General features: G+C 39.4%; 1 protein-coding gene across 2 annotated transcripts in view; it reads right to left on the reverse strand.

Moving 5' to 3' along the window:
• The window catches only part of LOC114040562 (DNA-directed primase/polymerase protein-like), a 33,500-nt gene continuing 16,415 nt past the window's right edge, over positions 1 to 17,085 (reverse strand). Inside the window, exons 6-14 of one of the 2 annotated variants that reach the window (XM_027858674.1) lie at positions 11,931 to 12,218; positions 10,007 to 10,169; positions 8,483 to 8,571; positions 7,995 to 8,084; positions 7,810 to 7,918; positions 4,551 to 4,633; positions 4,414 to 4,460; positions 765 to 836; positions 1 to 524 (exon numbers count right to left, since the gene is read on the reverse strand). In XM_027858674.1, coding sequence (XP_027714475.1) covers positions 249 to 524; positions 765 to 836; positions 4,414 to 4,460; positions 4,551 to 4,633; positions 7,810 to 7,918; positions 7,995 to 8,084; positions 8,483 to 8,571; positions 10,007 to 10,169; positions 11,931 to 12,218 — 1,217 coding nt within the window. In that variant the 3' untranslated portion in view covers positions 1 to 248. The remainder of the gene's footprint in view (positions 525 to 764; positions 837 to 4,413; positions 4,461 to 4,550; positions 4,634 to 7,809; positions 7,919 to 7,994; positions 8,085 to 8,482; positions 8,572 to 10,006; positions 10,170 to 11,930; positions 12,219 to 17,085) is intronic. The other variant, XM_027858675.1, reaches the window with a different exon arrangement.

A 17,085-nucleotide genomic window follows, 5' to 3' on the forward strand; every position in this document is an offset into this window, starting at 1 on the left:
ATCAATTTATAAAGCTCTGAACTAGACCTGTGATTTCAAGAGGCCAGATAATTCTCAGATGAGGTCAGCATCTCCTCTGCAACTGCTGGCCCTAGAAAGTTGCCTGTTCTAGTACCAAGGAGCTTCTGGGGGTTGCCCAGGGTCAGTCACACAGCCCGTATGGCATACAGATGTTGGGACTTGAGCCCCAGTCTACCTGATTCTCCTCCAGTGAATTCCCAAGTTTTACCTTTAGCCGCTCTTTGAAGTCACGTTATACTCCTAGTCGTTTCCTGTTCTTGTAGCACTTCCAAGAGAAGTGCATCAGGAATCTCATCCTCATTGGGGCCATCACTGGCCAGACTCTTCTCTGCAGCTTCCGCAGCTTCCAAAAAACAGGCGTCGTCAATCCCATTGTCCCAGTCTGCGTCTGCAGGCACCTCTCTCGTCAATATACCAGAAGAGAATTCTTGTGAATTTGAGGACTTTGGGTTAGTTCCAATGTTCCTAGTTTCGGTTCCATTCAAAATGGGGTCTTCATCATCCTGAAAAAATATGCAAACACCATCACAGACCAGAGACTTGAGGCAGGCAGCCCAGCTCCCACAGTTCCTAAAAATCATACTAGACCAAATAAATGACCAAGAAATCCAATGAGAACAATCTACGATGAACTGCACAAAAAGTCAGCCAGGAGCCCACAGGCATAGAAAGGCAGGTTGCCAACAAAGGCAGATGAGACACGTAGCCCTCCCAGGGCCAGCAGGGATACATGGCATACAAACCTGTCTCTGGAGACAGCAGGAACAGAGGGTGGGCACTGAGAAAATCCAGCCAGATGAGCTGCAGTATGAACCCTGGAAGTGACCAGGAGTGGTAGTAAACATTTCGGATGAGGAAGTGCTCAGCCTGAGATGCCACGGAAGGCCCCAAAGATGCAGCACTCTGAACCTGAAAGCCTCGAAAGAGGCCTAAGCCTCGGAGGTGGAGGTCAGCACAAAAAGCCAAGAGGAGTCCCGTCAGGTTTGCCCACCTCATCCAAAAGTGCATTAGAGGCCAGAGCCTAACCCATGACAAAGCCGCAGTTCAGGGACTAAAGCTTGATAAATGAGTAAACCTAAGACAATAACCACCATAAAGAATTACTGCAGATCCAGAGATGGAGGGAAAAAAGAAAAGGAGAAGAAATTTAACAATTGTTGAACTCTCTGTAAACTATTAAAAAAAACAACAACAACAAACTTGGACGCTTTCAGGAAATGAAAAGTTGCCCAAATCTATTAGAACCAGAAAGCAAAGTGAAAATATTAGGAATCCAATTCCCTCCTGGAAAAAAAAGCCCTAAAATGTTCTATTAATGTCATAGTCAAAATCCAGAGCTTTCAAGTCAAAGAAAAAATACTGCAAACATCCAAAAAGAAAAGTACCAAGAAGCCACAGTCAGAATCACACAAGCCCTGGAAGCTTCTAATATAAACATAAGGAGATATTGGAATTCAACATTCCTTACAACCAGGAATAACTTACCCTGCAAAGCTGGGTATAATCCTACAGGGAAAATTAAAAGCACCTGTAATGGAATAGAAGACTTTCAAGCCATTTCTGATGAAAATACAAGAGGTGAGTAGGAATTTTGAAATATAAACACAAGAGTCAGGAGAAGCCCTGCTTGAGCAATTGAAAGAGGCTCTATGATGCTGCAGAGCTAACATTCTAATAGGAGGAAAAAAACAAGTGTCCCTCTAGAACTTTAATGTCTTCAAAAGGGCATTGAGGGAGTTAAATAAGAGAAACAGGCTGTAGGTGCCTGATCCTGTTTTGGGAGTTTGAAGAGGGGGAAAAAAAAAGGAGGGTAAAAGGAGGAATACATTAGTGGAGAAAGGCAGAATAAGAATGTGGAACATGTTTTTTTTCCTCATAATTGGGGTGCATGAGAAAACAGTATACAGACATGCAGAAAGGGCAAGCAGGCATCAGTGGAACCTCACTTACCTGAAAAAGAGGGTTGAACAAGCAGTTTGGTACAGAAATACATCAAACTCAAGAGAAGGTTAAGAGGAAGGGTGATGCTGGAGAGGCAATACTCAGACAAAACAAATTTCTTGGATCTTGAAAGAGAGGGGAGATTAAGATAAAGACAAAAACTGGAAACTGGGGACAACATGCCCATCGATTGGGGAATAGCTAAATTATGCTGTGTTAATGTAATAGAGCATTATAGTGTCCTTGAGAATGACAAAAGGCATTTTCAGAGAATCCTGAAAACATACGAATGAAATTATAAAGCATGAAGTGAGCAGAACCTGTAGAAAATGTATTTCAAGGACACTGTGTAAAGAAAAACAAATTGTAAAGATGGAAGAACACTTATCAAAGCAATGACCAACTACATCTCCAGAGAACCTGCGATTAAGCAATGTCACCTTCTGACAGAGGCAATGGGCTCAAGGGGCAAAAAAAGACATACCCTTTTGGGCATGGTGGCCACTGTGTGGATTTGTTTTGCTCGATTACGTTTATTTGTTAAAAGGATCTTCTCCTCCATTTTAAATTGAGGGTAGGGGTAGATATGAAAAATAAGAGGGCCACCGAGTGTTTTTACTGTATATAGGTTTATCTTTTCTATGTATTTAGCTCTATTTTGGGGATTTCTGTTCTGCAGCAATGGTCTATTTGGCCCACTACAAGACAGTTTTAACAAGAACTGTTTTAGAACGTTTTAAAATCTGGACGGGCAAGTTTACTTTGTCCTCTCTTCCCACGCCGATCCCCATGCTGGTCGGCAAAACAACAAAATCAACCTTTGAGATTCTTGATTGTTTTTATATACATTTCATAACGATCTGACCCAGTCTTCTAATGAAATCCATTGGGATTTTTGCTATTTCATTAAATCTTTTTACCATTTTTACTGCATTGCTTCAACTCATACAATAATGAATTTCATTAGTTATTGAGATCTAATTTTTGTTAATTTTATAGATTATTTTTACATGGATAATTCCTGAACATTAATTTTTTTGTCATAAATGGGACTTTTTTTGGGTAACTAATGGCTTCTTGGTCATTGGTGGTATATAAGAATGTAAATGATTTTGTGGATTTACCTTTCATCCTGCAATCTTGATGAATTAATTTTTCTCTAATTTTTGTTGCAACTGATAAGTTTTCTAAGTAAACAAATTATCTGCAATAAATGATCTTTTCCTGATCTTTTGATTTCCTGTTAAACCTTCAAAATTTACTTTTCCCTTCTCACAATTACTAAAATTTCTAATACCATTTTCTCTTTGATAGAGATTCTCTTTGATATGTTTACATCTATATTCATTAGTGAACGGTCTATAATTTCTTTTTAGTGTTTGTTTTTAAGCTTTAGGATACCATATATGCCTCATAAAAAGAAATGGGTAACACTTCATCTTTCACTACATTTAGAAAGTCAATATGTGAATTATTTATTCTTTGAAGCTTTGGAAAAAATTCACCAATAAATCCATCTGAGTGAAGTGTTTTATGGGTTAATTCATTGATTGCTTCTCTTATTTCTTCCAATGAAATTGTTATTTATTTCTAATTTTGTTAATTTATAGTTTTGCAAATAGTCATCTATCCCTTTTGCTTAAGTTTTCAGTATATCAGCATGTAGCTGTGTACATTTACTGGTGAAATTATTCTGAATTTGTAATGGTCCCTCCTGCCTTTCTAATTCTGAGGAGTTGTCTTTCTTATTTGTGATTTGTAATTTACTTGCTAGCAAATAATTTGTCAACTTTATTGATCATTCTAAAGAGTCTCCTCTTAGTTTTGTTAATTCAGTTGTCTTTCATTTTCTATTTTAAATAATATCTATTTTTTTCCTTTGGACTATTACTTGTTTTCTAACATCTTTTTTAAGTACAAACTTGTTTTATTCAGTAAGTACATTACATTTACAAAAGGAATAACTCCATACAAAAAGTATTTCCTTTGGTCCCTTTCTCCAAAAGACACCCCTTTCTTTTGCCCTGATAATTACCCTTCAACCTTCCTTATCCATTCTACACAGCAGATAATTTCTACATATCCCAATTATATGTATACACACACACACCAAAAGCTTACTGAATTAGTTATGATAGGAATGTAAGGAACCAGCTGTTCAAATCATTGCACTGAGCTCTGCATTTGTCTGCACTAATGGTTTAATATTTCTGAGAAGGGTTGGCCAGAGTATGAATGAAATTCCAAAAATGAACATACAAGAGAACAATAATAGCAGCCATCCTTATCCTTTATGTCAGGCTAATCGTACATATTTGGGGGAGAGGAGAATGGGATGGGAAGTTATTTTCTTAAGTTTCAGAATGACTTGGATTTAATATTCATAAACATGCATACCTTTAATTCGAAGACAAGTTAGCTAATATAAAATAACAAAAAAATAGCACATACCTCTTTGAACAGATATAAGAGGCACACTTCAGTTGGTAATGGGAAACCTAAACCAGAGAGAAATTTTTATTTATTGCTTAAAATAAACATAGTTTTTTAATTGCTGGAAAAACTGCCTTAAAAAATCAATAACTCACAATCTGATTTGAAGTTTTCTGCTCTGCAGACAGGGTCATGACATTTTTGATACCAGACCTCATTTTTCAGATCCACCAGAATCCTTCAAATATAAATATAAATATTAAGTTTCCTAATCCTTTTGCACATTACTTTTTTAAAACTTTATTGTCATTTTTATTTTTAAAATCACCTTCATTTCTATCTTTTCCCTTCCCCTATCCAGCGAACCATCCTTTGTAACAACAAAAAAGTCAATTCAACAAGATCAAGGAGCAGTCATCTGAATCTGACAGTATATGCAATGTTCTACACGCATATTTCCCTACCTCTACAAAGAAAGGGAGGGAGGGAGGTGCATTTCCTCAGCTCTTCTCCAGGGCCAAGGTTATTCATAGTTTTAAGGAATAAAGGTCTTAGCATATATCTTTTTCATTCTTTCCATTTACATTATGAATTGCTTTCCTCATTCTGCTTAGTTCATTCTGAATCAGTCAATTCCTATAATCTTCTGTGGTTCAATGGGAAGAGCACTGGCTCAGATGTTCACTTCACTTATGACACTACCTCGGGCTAGTCACCTGACCTTCAGTTTATTCATCTATAAAGTATGAGCTCTGTGATCCCATTTGTTTGTCCGTTACCAACTGATGGGTCTCTACTTTATTTCCAGTTCTTTGCTACTCCAAAAATTTCACTGAGTATTTTGGGGTCCATTGTAGAACCTTTTGTTTTTTTACTTCCTTGGAGCAGATACCCAGCTGTGGGCTCTTTGGGTCAAAGGGTATAGATGTTTTCATAACTTTTTTTTTTTTAGCATAATTCCAGATTGCTTTCCAGCATTAGTGGATCAATTAATAGATTCTTATTTTTATTGATTTGTTTATTTTTAAGATTATCTTCATTTTTCAACACCTCTCTTTCCCCTCTTCAGCAAGTCTGTTGTAATGGAGAATTTTAAAAAGGGGATAAAAAAGTTCTGCAAACCAAGCTGTATTAGCTTTGTCTGATAGTTTATGCAATGTTTCCCCCACCCACGGTTCCCTCACCTCTCTGTAAACAGGGAAGGAAGGCACACTTTTTCAACTCTTTGAGACCAGGCTGAGCCATTTATAATTGCATAGTGCAGAACATTAAAATAATAAATAATAAGCATTATTACTAAAAAAATTTGCTGTCTACTGTCTGCCATCAATCAAGTATCTACTAACCACTTATTATATGTCCCTATGCAAGGCACCATGCCATGATATGCAGGATACAAAGGAGTATGAAAAAAGGCCCCTGCCTTCGAGGTACTAACAGTCAACTTTAGGAAACAAAAGATAGGTGAAAAGCTAACAATTATTCCCCACAGGATGGAAATACTGAACCAGTAAAAATGAAGAGTGACATGCAATGATGCAGGAAAGCTTCTTGGAGGAGCTGATCTTGAAAATGGATAGTAGGATTTCAATTGAAAACGCCCCATTGAGTGGGATGACAAAAGGCAGAAAATCACAAGCAGTATTTTGGGCATAGTGAGAAGGGCCTGTGCTGGGGAGACAGGGGTACAGTGGAGAGAACAGTGTTCTACAAGTCATGTTGGGACTCCAGGCGAGGCATTTGTCCTCACTGTGTCTCAGTTTCCTCAATGAGAAAACAAGAGGCTTGGATTAGATGATCTCTAAGGTCTCTTTTAATGCCAAGAATTTCTTGGAGGGTGATGCTGATGTTTCAAGCCTTAGAGTGTCTGTGACAATGATAGAAAGGAAGTCATGAGATGGAGTGCTGTGTTGAGAGGGATCATAAGAAAATAGATTTAGAGTTGGAATGGTTCTTAAAGGTCATCTTTTCAACCCCTTTATTTTACAGATGAGGAAACTGAGGCCCAAAGAGTCAAAATGACTTGCCCCACATTGCAGACAGGGGCAGAGCCAGGATTCAAATCTAGGCACCCTTAACCCTTTTCACTGGACCACACTGCCTTGCAATGATGAGTCTGGTTTTAGACACAGAACACGGGAATCGGAGCCAGGAGAGCCCTTTTGAGACCATCAAGTCTAGACTCTTCATTTTACATATAAGAACCTGTGGCCCAGAGATATTAAGTGCTGCACCCAATGTCCCAGAGCTAGTAAGGCATGTGTTTAACTTAAAACAACTGCAAATATTCACTAAACACACACACTCAAGACTTGGAAGACACTCCTATGATGAAACTATAGACTTGGGAGTCATCCACACAGAAGGGATAGTTGAAGCTACAGATTACAGAAAGAGCAGAGCAAAGGTCCAAGAACTTGTGACGTTTAGGAGGCAGAAGGAAGAAGAGTTAGACGGCAAAGGAGATACTAAAGGGGAGACTGCGTCTGTGCCTTTATATCTCACAGTGCTGTTATGTCTGAAACTTAGAGTAGACTGAGAGATAATGGTCCAAGCATGATCAACTTATTAGGCTAGCATTAACCAATAAATTGGGTTAATGGCCTCTCTCAATGACCAAAAGACCTCACTGAGGGCTGACTTAGATGTGTTCCTTCTGATCAGCCTGACAGTACATTATTTGGACCTCCCCTGGCAAAGTAAGACAATCCCATTGGTAAGATATTATAATGAGGAGGTGAGATGAGAGCTCTTCCTCATTTAGAAAATGGGAACTGTTGTTCAGCTGTATCTGACTCTGCATTAGTATCTTGGCAAACATATATCAGAATGATTTGCCATTTCCTTCTCCAGTGTGTCCCCATTTTACAGATGAGGAACTGAGCCAAACAGGGGTTGAGTGACTTGCCCAGGATCACATAGCTAGCAAGTGTCTCAGGCTGATTTGAACTCAGATCTTAGCACTCTATCCACTGCCCCTCAGATAATAGGATTAGGCTGCAGACAATGCTAAGTAGTTTGCAGTAGCTTTGATTGATTCAACTTGAATTTGAGTTAAATGGGTAATGGGCTAACAGTGCAAAGGTAGATAACACAAGGGTGATTCTGCTCTCTCTTTTCCGGGTTCCCCACATACTAACGTCTTGCTAATCCCATTTCTGTTCCTGACTCTAGGGGATTACATTCCCATTCCTAGCTCAAATAGCTCTCCTTAACTTGAGACTTCAGACTAAGCCAAGTAAATGCTTATCAAGTAGGGCAAAAATAAAAATCAAATGTAGTAGATACAGATTACTAGAAATAAACTATAACTATAAATTTAATAAAATTCTGTGCAAAAACCCAATCTAAAATGGCAATAAATTTACAAAAATATGTATAACTCTTTCTTTAAAACACTAAGCATTTACTTACATTATATTATTACTCTTGTGGGCTCTTTTAATATTTCCACACCAGCGATACTTAGAAATATCATAAACAAGTAATTCTTCTGGGAAAAAGTAGTTCCAACACCGAATTCCTGAAACATCAACAATATTTATAAGTTCAATAGAACCACATCTAAGCAATACTTAATAAACAACAAAGATATTTACCTCCCTTAATGCCATTCTTATTCACCAAAGAAAGAACAAAGTTATCAATTTCAGGATATGGTGAGCACTGGAAGCCTTCAATGACACCCACTGCAACAAAAGAAAGGGAAGGTGTAAACTACTCAAAAGAGCTAAACGATATGCAGCTAGATTCTAGATTGTACTTATTCAGGGGCTGTAGATTTTTTCAGCCCAGGTGCCCACATTTTCCTGTTTTTGTTTTGTTTTCCCTCCTCTCCTGTTTGCTTTTTGGCAATGAGAGAGCAGCTCAGGAAAGAATGAGGGAGTGAAACTGAAAATCAGGCCAATTTTGCTACTCCTTAGCAGTTAGGGTAAACCCTAATTTTTAATTAAGTGCATGATTTTACAGTTTTTAAAGTGAGAAATCTGTAACAAGAACACTGTGCATATAAAAGGTCTCATTTAATTTTAAGACTTAATAAACTTTAAAGAAATAGTAAATATATAAAATATTTTAAATAGCATACCTGTAGTATTGGCACTGTTAAAATATTTGGTCCTTTTTTGTTTACTTAGAGGTACATCACAGGTAAGGATTCGTAAAGTGTCTGAAAATCTGAAAATACAGAGAAAATTAAAATGTCATTACTTAGTATTAAAGAACAAAATGCCAGGGAAAACAATTAAGTTCTAAATATTAAAACATTTAAATACTATTTGTTCAACATCTGTTGCACCACATTTATCCATATAATCCCCCTTTCTCCCTCAAAAGGAAGGTGATAGCTACTGGATAAATTAATCCCTCTGATGAGAAGGTGAATAAGGATTGCCACAGTTATAACCTGAAGCACAATTAGTACAGTGTTTGGCACATAGTAGGGACTTAAATGTTTTTTTTTTGCCTGAAAATCAGAAGAGTTATGTGTTGTACTAGACAAATCTCTGAATAGGTAGTCAGGAAGCCCAGGTTCTAATATCTTCACCACATTCACAGAGACAATACTAGAAGGTTTACAAAGCACTTTCTATAAAACCACTCCAGGAAACAGGTAGCCCCAATGTTATTATTATTATCCCCATTTTAAAGATGGCTCAGTGATTTACATATAGCCACATAACTAGGGAGTATCAAGTCATGGCTGAAACTCTGATCTTCTGATTCAGAGGCCAGTGGGAAGGCAGGAACTAAGCATATATATAGTGGCATATATATAGCCAGGCACTGTGCTTATAGTAATATCTCATTTGATCCTCACAACAACCCCCATGGGAGGTGCTATTATTATCCCCATTTTACAGATGAGGAAACAGAAAGACAGAGGTTAAGTGACTTGCCCAGGTTCACGCAGCTATTAAGCGTCTGAGGCTGCGTTTGAACTCAGGTCTTCCTGCCTCTAGGCTCAGTGCTCTGTGCAATATATGAAGCTTCTAGTCTAGTCATTAATTTTATGATGAATGTTATCTTGCAGACAAGGAAGCTGGAGCAGATAACAGACAGAATGCTGGGTGATAACTCTGGGCCCTGCCCATCTTCCCGCCCCCCCCCAGGGCTTAAAAAAACAAGGTACAGGCCAGAGGAAAGTGGAAGGGAGGTGTGATCATGAGAAGAGGAAAGAGGAAAGAGTCCCTACTCTCCAGGATTCTTGCTCATTTCGAGGGAAAGGACTTGGACTGTATTTGAATGTATAGATCTCTAAATAACCCGGCTCTGGGATCCTAGTGTGGATGAGGGAGGGGCCGTGAAAAGGCTCCTGAGGCCCCTGACACCAGACTGATGCTCTTTCTACCCCAGATAAAGAACCTAAGAACCAGAAAGATGTGAGACAGCTCCTGAATCAAATGCAGGTCGATGATACAACCTCCCCTTTCTCTGCAGTTCTCTTTTGAGAGACTTTTCTCCTGACCCAGAGAGGCACTAATCTCCAATATCAGAGGTGATGACTCCAGGGAATGCAGAGGCCTCAGATCTGATACCATCAGATCTTCTTTGATAAATGTCACCACAATTATCACAAATAAATGAAAAGCCTAATTCTGGCACTGCATACCTGATGTTGGTAACCAAAGAAGAAAGGAAATACTGGTTTTCTTCAGAAATAGTCTTTGATTGTTTTGGAAAAAATTTGTTATCTTCAGCTACTTCCAAAGACACACATTTGCCCAGTTTTGATGATTTGTACAGCCGGAAGTTTCTATTTCTTGTATAAACTCCTATATAATATACACATGTAAAAAGCAAAGAAAAAAAATATTAATTTTGAGAAATCATTGTGACACAATGAAAAAAGTTCTGGTCAGAAGATCTGAATTTGGGTCTCTGCTCTGACTCTTATTAATTGCATGTCAGCGGACAATTCATTTAATTTAAGACTCAGTTTCCTCATCTGTGGAATGGGTTTTGTAATATTTACAGTCAATCTTAAAGCATTTTATGAACTTTAAAGTATTATTGCTATGTCATCTATTAAATAATCTTATTTTTATTTTTTATTTTATTTTAGGCAATTGGGGTTAAGTGACTGGCCCAGGGTCACACAGCTAGTAAGTGTCAAGTGTTTGGTCTGAGGCTGGATTTGAACTCAGGTCCTCCTGACTTCAGGCCGGTGCTCTATCCACTGTGCCACCAGCTGCCCCTTAAATAATCTTTAAATAATACTTTTCATAACCAGTAAATATTACTTTATTACTGTAGTCTACATTAGGCACATATGGGAAAAAATCAGCTTTTTATCCAAGGTTACAAAATAAAAGTTTTCTTTGAGAGGATATTCAAGTCTTCTCTGAAATTGTTAAGGAACATTTAAGAAAACAGTTCCCCATTATTACATAAATGGATGTAGGTATAAGGTTGGACTAATTCCCCCAAGCAAATCATTATTAAAATATTCCTATCAGGCCTGTAAGCTGATTCTTTGAGGCAGCTGATGCTCAGTGAATAGAGCAATGGGCCTGGAGTCAGGAAGACCAAAAGTTCAAATCTGGCCTCAGATATTTACTGGCTGTGTGACCCTGGGCAAGTCACTTACCCTGTTTACCTCAGTTTTCTTCATCTGTAATAGCACTTACCTGCAAGGTTGTTGTGAAGAACAAATGAAATAAGATTTGTAAAAAGTGCTCAGCACAGTACCTGGCTCAAAGTAGGTGCTATATCAATGCCTATTCCCTTACCTTCTCTTCCTTAGGGGTCAGGCCTTTCAGGAACTGGATATATGTCATATGAGACAGTTTTTTTTTTTTAAGGCAATTAGGGTTAAGTGACTTGCCCAGGGTCACGCAGCTAGTAAGTGTCAAGTGTTTGGCCTGAGGCTGGATTTGAACTCAGGTTCTCCTGACTTAAGGGCCGGTGCTCTACCCACTGAGCCACCTAGCTGCCCCAATATGAGACACTGTTAAGGGGCAAGATAGGCACAATATTTGGCTACTGGTGACTAGCATGGCTGGCTGGATTTGTATATTATTGAAAGTTATGTTGACTCAGTTCTGAGCCTTGCTTCTCAATCAGGGCTGGGAGAGGCTCTGTTTGGGGAAGGCAACACAGTTTACAGCTTTTTATATTACATGCTCTTTGTCACATAACCCTACCTACAAATGGCCACACACTTGCTGTCTTTGGGAGGAACTGAAATGCTCAACCCCTTTTGCTGAGATGGACCTATCCAAATTGTCTTTAAAGTTACCAGTAAAGTCTGGCCCCACCTTAAAGCTATTGCTGATCTGCAGTGATTAGCCCATCAGTAGCTACCTGGACTTACTTAAAATAGACCCCTTTTAATTCTTTTTATCCTGAGTTTTGCCTCATTAGTCAAGGTGAAAACCCAAATGAAGAATTTTCCTTTCAACAGTCTATTCCTTGATCAGCCCTCCAAAATCCATTTCTCCCAATATCCTTTGAGGCTGGTCCAAAGCAACCTGGATAGAATAACAATTCCAACAGTTATGAATTTACATATGAATTCACAAAATTTTACATACCCACATCTACAAAAAGGTGATTATCTCCGCCTTTATTCTTCACAATTAAAAAGGAAAGATCTGGTGCATTCTGCTCTGATGTCCCCAAATCTTCTACCTTACATGAATTAAAAGGCTGGCTTTTCGCAGTATTTTTATCTTCAGATAAGTTTGTAAAAGAGGTTTCTGGTTTCACTATTGTTTTCGTAGACAAGGAAATTATGTGTCCTGGTACTTCTGGTATCTTGTTATTAATTTTACCATCCTCTAATGCAATCACAGGTTGCAAAATTTTTCTAACAAAATTACCTTAAAGAAAATAGATGCGATTAAGCAATTGTTTTATTCAATTTAAAACTTCTAGCGTTAACCATATCTACCTAAGGTCAAGTTTTCTACACCTTCAGAGTAAGTCAATATTTTCCCTTCTACTTTGGACCTATGTGCACAGTGCATAAGGAAAGGAAATAAGGAAAAGGACTAAGTGATCAAACAACCTAACAATGGGTTTGAACAATAACTCTGAATTTATGGCTGACGCCCAAGCACTTTGCTTCCACTCAGTGAAACGGTTCCATCAGTTGATCGCAAGGACTTGACCCATTCAATGCCCTTCCTCTACTCCCCTAGCCCCTTGTGCTGGCTTTAGCTATCCCAGCCCCGCCAGCCCTAGCATTTTTACTAATCCACATCTGGAATACGTTCTGCTATGGGCACCACATTTTAAGGACACTGAGTAGGACATGTCCAAAGGAAGGTGGGAGGGACAGTGAGATGACTGGAAACCATGCCACATGTGGGTCAACTGGACTAACCAGGAAAACTTAGACTGGAGAAGAACGTGTCAGTGTCTTGCAGCGTCTGAGGGGCTGGTATGAAGCAGAAGGGCTGGACTTGCATTTGGCTTCAGGGGACAGAACTAGGAGCAATGGGTAGAAGTTACAAAGAAGTGGACTTCAAGTTAATATCAGAACAAACTTCTTAAAGAGTTATCCCAAAATGCAGCAGGCTGTCTCAGGAGGCCATGGTTTCTCCATCACTGCCAGTCTTCAAGAAGACTGGATAAACACCTGAGGGCCCAATGGGGATTCCTGTACATCCTACTGCACTCAAAGAATGCACTACTCTGACTCAGCAGGGCTGCTCAGAGCTCCTCCATCTGGTTCCCCTGCTTCCCCTCAGATTCAGACTCTTCCAGTCCCAGGAAGAGATTCACACTTGACCTTAATAACGCCACTGAAAGTCAAATTAGAGGGATTACAGTCAGGGCAGGAAGACAAGCTGGAGTAGAAACTGTCAGGGCAAGGGCTGAAGGGTGAGCTAGTAATTGGGGACACATCTGATTTACCAAGGAATCAACCGACTCACTGACCGAGATGAACACAGACAAACCCTTCCAATTTCTTCAGAAAAATGCATTTATAATTATGCATAATAGAGTAATTAAATCTGCTTCTTTATGGAGTTTAAGGTTTGTTTTTTTTTAATGATTTTCAAAAGTAAATTATATTTCTTTGTTATACTTGGCATTTTGGTCAAGTCCCCCTAAACCAATGTTTATTTTGAGAAAACTGAGTATCAGAAGTATTTCCTGTACATTAGTCCATTAGCCTGCGAGCTCCTTAAGAGCAGAGACTGTTTTTGACTTCCTTTGTATCCTCAAGGCTTAGCAGGGAGTCTGACATGAAATGGGCACTTCATAAATACTAGTTGGCTTGACTACCCACATCGAAAAATAGGTCCATCAAGAGCTTCCTTAGATTTTTTAAGTTTGCATGTTAGATAGCTTTAATTCCTAAATACTGGCTAAATTAATAAAGCTAAGAGGACCTAAGAGGGATATCATGGAGTTGTGGGTAGAAAGCTGGCCTCAGCTCAGTCAGGAAGACCTGGGTTCAGGTTCTCCCTCTGACATTCACTGGCTGGATGACAATGGGCAAGTTCTTTAAACACTCAGCGCTTCGGGCAGTTCCCTCACATCATATACTGCTGGCAGAACAGGTCCTGGTTGGCAGGAGCAGAGGGAGTTCTCTCACCAGGAGTTTTCTTATACCAATGAAATCACAGGTCTGGACAAAATGAGGCTAAGTAAAAATGTGCACTACTCCAATTTAAAAAGTTACAATAAATGTATTTGTAAGAGACTTTAATCCCTAATTTGTAAGATTTATTTACATTATGAACACTTCTGGATGACATTACATAAAACTACTAAGCAAATCAACAACTACCACTATAAATTCATTATCTCTCTTATACTAAACTCTGACTCTAGCTAAAGAAGACTGCTTCCCCTCCTCAATCTTCATTTTCTACTGTTACACCATTCCTAAACAGGACCAAACCACTGTCAGCCTTAAACAGCATTTAGTCACTTTATTTTCCAGGCAGCATATTCAATTTCTTGTAAATTAGTAAGAAGACAAGAAGCAAAAGCAAAACCATTGACTCTCTGTGCAAATAACACACAACTGCCCCCAGGATATGGTGAATGATCAGCACCCACAGACCAAGACATAAAAGAGAGCAGAAGGTACTCCAAATAGAAAATGGTATTATGTTTCCTAATTACTAACCTGGCTCAGTAAAAACTAATCAAGGGGCTTAAGATGATGATAAATGAACTTGGATGACATGGGAAATGAAAGCCATCCACCAGCAGGATAGACCTGTGTGCTGGCTGGGTTAGAGGCTTCAGAGAGGTCTTGGCCATTTGTCAGCTTAGACGAGGGCCTCCAGGCACCCCCCCCACCCCGCCGCCTCCACCCCTGTCCCCCTCTTGTCTCTCCAACATCCCCAATTTTGGTGCCTCGTTAGACTTGTATTCCTGAGGCTGTATCAAATGCTTTGGGCCTTTCTCAACTGTCTCGTAAAAATGTTCCTGCCCAGTATCTCTAGGTCTTGTAATAACTGAGCATCTCTGTGACTATCTGATCATGGGCAAAGTCACATTTCCTAAGCCTTTGTTCCCTCTTTTGTAATACACATCCACCACATCTAAAGGGCATTGCTCCCAAATGAGCAGGAACTTTAATGGCCCTGGATGACCAGGAAGCCTTGTCAACACAGCCAGAGGCTACCAAGAAGAGGCATCAAAGGGGACACGGCTTGTGCCGTGTCCCAACCATGGGGCTAACCAAGTTCAGGCTTTATTGGTGTTTAGGGACAATCTAACCCAACCACACTAGGGAAGAGGGGGAAGGCACAGTAGATATCGGTTCTGTCACAACCTACTTTTCTATATATACACATATTTTTGGCTATCCTATCCCTACCACCTCTCCTTTCACCCCAATCCCTAAATTGCAAACAAATTTTTGTAACAAATATTCATAGTCAAACAAAACTTAATTTCCACATTGATCATCCCCCCAAATGACATGCCTTCTTCTGTATCTTGTGTTATGAGGTGGATAACATACTTCATCACTGCTCCTCTGCAGTTGTGGTTGGTTGATCAGAATCTTTAAGGATTTCAAAGTTTGTTTTTTTAATAATGTTCTCATTTTGTTCACTTTATCTGCATTATCTGTTCTTCTAAGTCTTACTAGGTTTCTCTGAAACTCTCCCTTTCATCATTTCGCTGCCTGCACATAACCTCCCTGGGCCTCAGTTTCCTCATCTGTAAAATGAGGATTAGATGGATGACTCTTAAGTCCCTTACAGCTCCAAACCTCTAATCGAGTACAGAAGGAAGACTCTGATATTTTCAAAACCAAACACAGAGGTTTTGATCTTGGGTTACTTGGGTTAATAAGGGTGCCAACAACAGAGGAAGGTTACAAGAGAGGCAAAGTTTATGGGTATTTCCTGGCAGGGGAGACAGGAAAACAAAGATGAGTTTAACATATGACACATTAGGTCTGAGGTCCAGATAGAGACGTCCAGTAAACAACTAGAAATATGAAACTGGAATTTAGGGGAAACAACAAAGATGTGGAGTCACTGGAAGAGAGACAATAATTAAAGACAAGAAAGTGTCTGAAATTGCAGAAGGAGAAAGAAGAGACCAGTTTCCAGAACAGAGTCTTAAGAAAGGAGAATAACTAATGAGAACTGAGAAGGAGCAGTTAGAGAGAGAGACTACATGGTACAGTACAAAGAGTAAAGGACTTGGAGTCAACAGACCAGGGTGGGAAAACTATTTCAGTAAATCACTGGCTTTGAGACCACAGGCAAATCACTTAATCTCTGAAAACCTGTTTCCTTATCTGTGAAATGGAGATAATAATTCTTGCACTACCTCCCTCACAAGGTTGCTTAAATGATCTGTGATTCACTGATTTAAGAGTTCCCTCTGATGCTGCAGGTTATAACGACCAAATTCGCCCATCCCATTCATGTCTTGTCCACGTCTTCCCACAGTAGGTCACAGGGGGTCACGTAGAGTCATGAAGGCCCTTTTCACTTTTTCCTGACATTGCCAGCATACCAGTGAAGCCATATTTTTCCATCTGTCATCTCTCATTCTTGTCTCATCTTCAGGCCATCTTCTCTTCCCACCAAACAATTCCCCGATAACGTTTTTCACTACTGTTACTTGAGGTTCCTTATCCCTACCACATGGCTCTCCTTCTCCCAGTCTCCTCTGTGCGATACTCATTTTTATTTCTTCAGAAAGTAATTGTGTTCCATGGCTTGTTGTCATATACCAACAATCAGCAGAATACTAGGATTGAAAAGATGGACTTTTGTTTTCATGGGAAGCTTGGGGTCAGCAAAGGAGTGTTGCAATTTCTCAAAAGCATTCTTTTGCAAACTTTAAAATGCATATAAATGCAAGCAGTTATTATTATTAGGACCTTACTACATCTCTATGCTCAATAACTAGGCTTCCGTAAGTATGCTCAGACCTTTCCCAGATTCTGCTGCCAATGTAAGGTGTGGACCTAGAAATGCTACGTTAAATAGTTTACTGGCTCAGTAACAATCAACATGTCTTCCTGCTGGCCCTATGATGAAACAAGCAGGAACCCAGTGACTGGGAATCATTCACCCCAGTCCTTTCCCTACACATGTGCCCTTCCTTTTTGCTTAGACTAGCTTTGCATAGATTTTCCCTATTTTCCTATCCCTAGGAGCTGGTACTGGCACATCCTCATCCTTCTGACTGCGCTTGCCTAGACTTTGGCCCACTGCAGCCCAAGGGTCTGTTCTGAAACATAGATTTGGGAGA

Source organism: Vombatus ursinus, unplaced genomic scaffold (assembly GCF_900497805.2).
Source record: "Vombatus ursinus unplaced genomic scaffold, bare-nosed wombat genome assembly UNPS02013588.1, whole genome shotgun sequence".
NCBI classification, from domain to species: Eukaryota; Metazoa; Chordata; class Mammalia; order Diprotodontia; family Vombatidae; genus Vombatus; species Vombatus ursinus.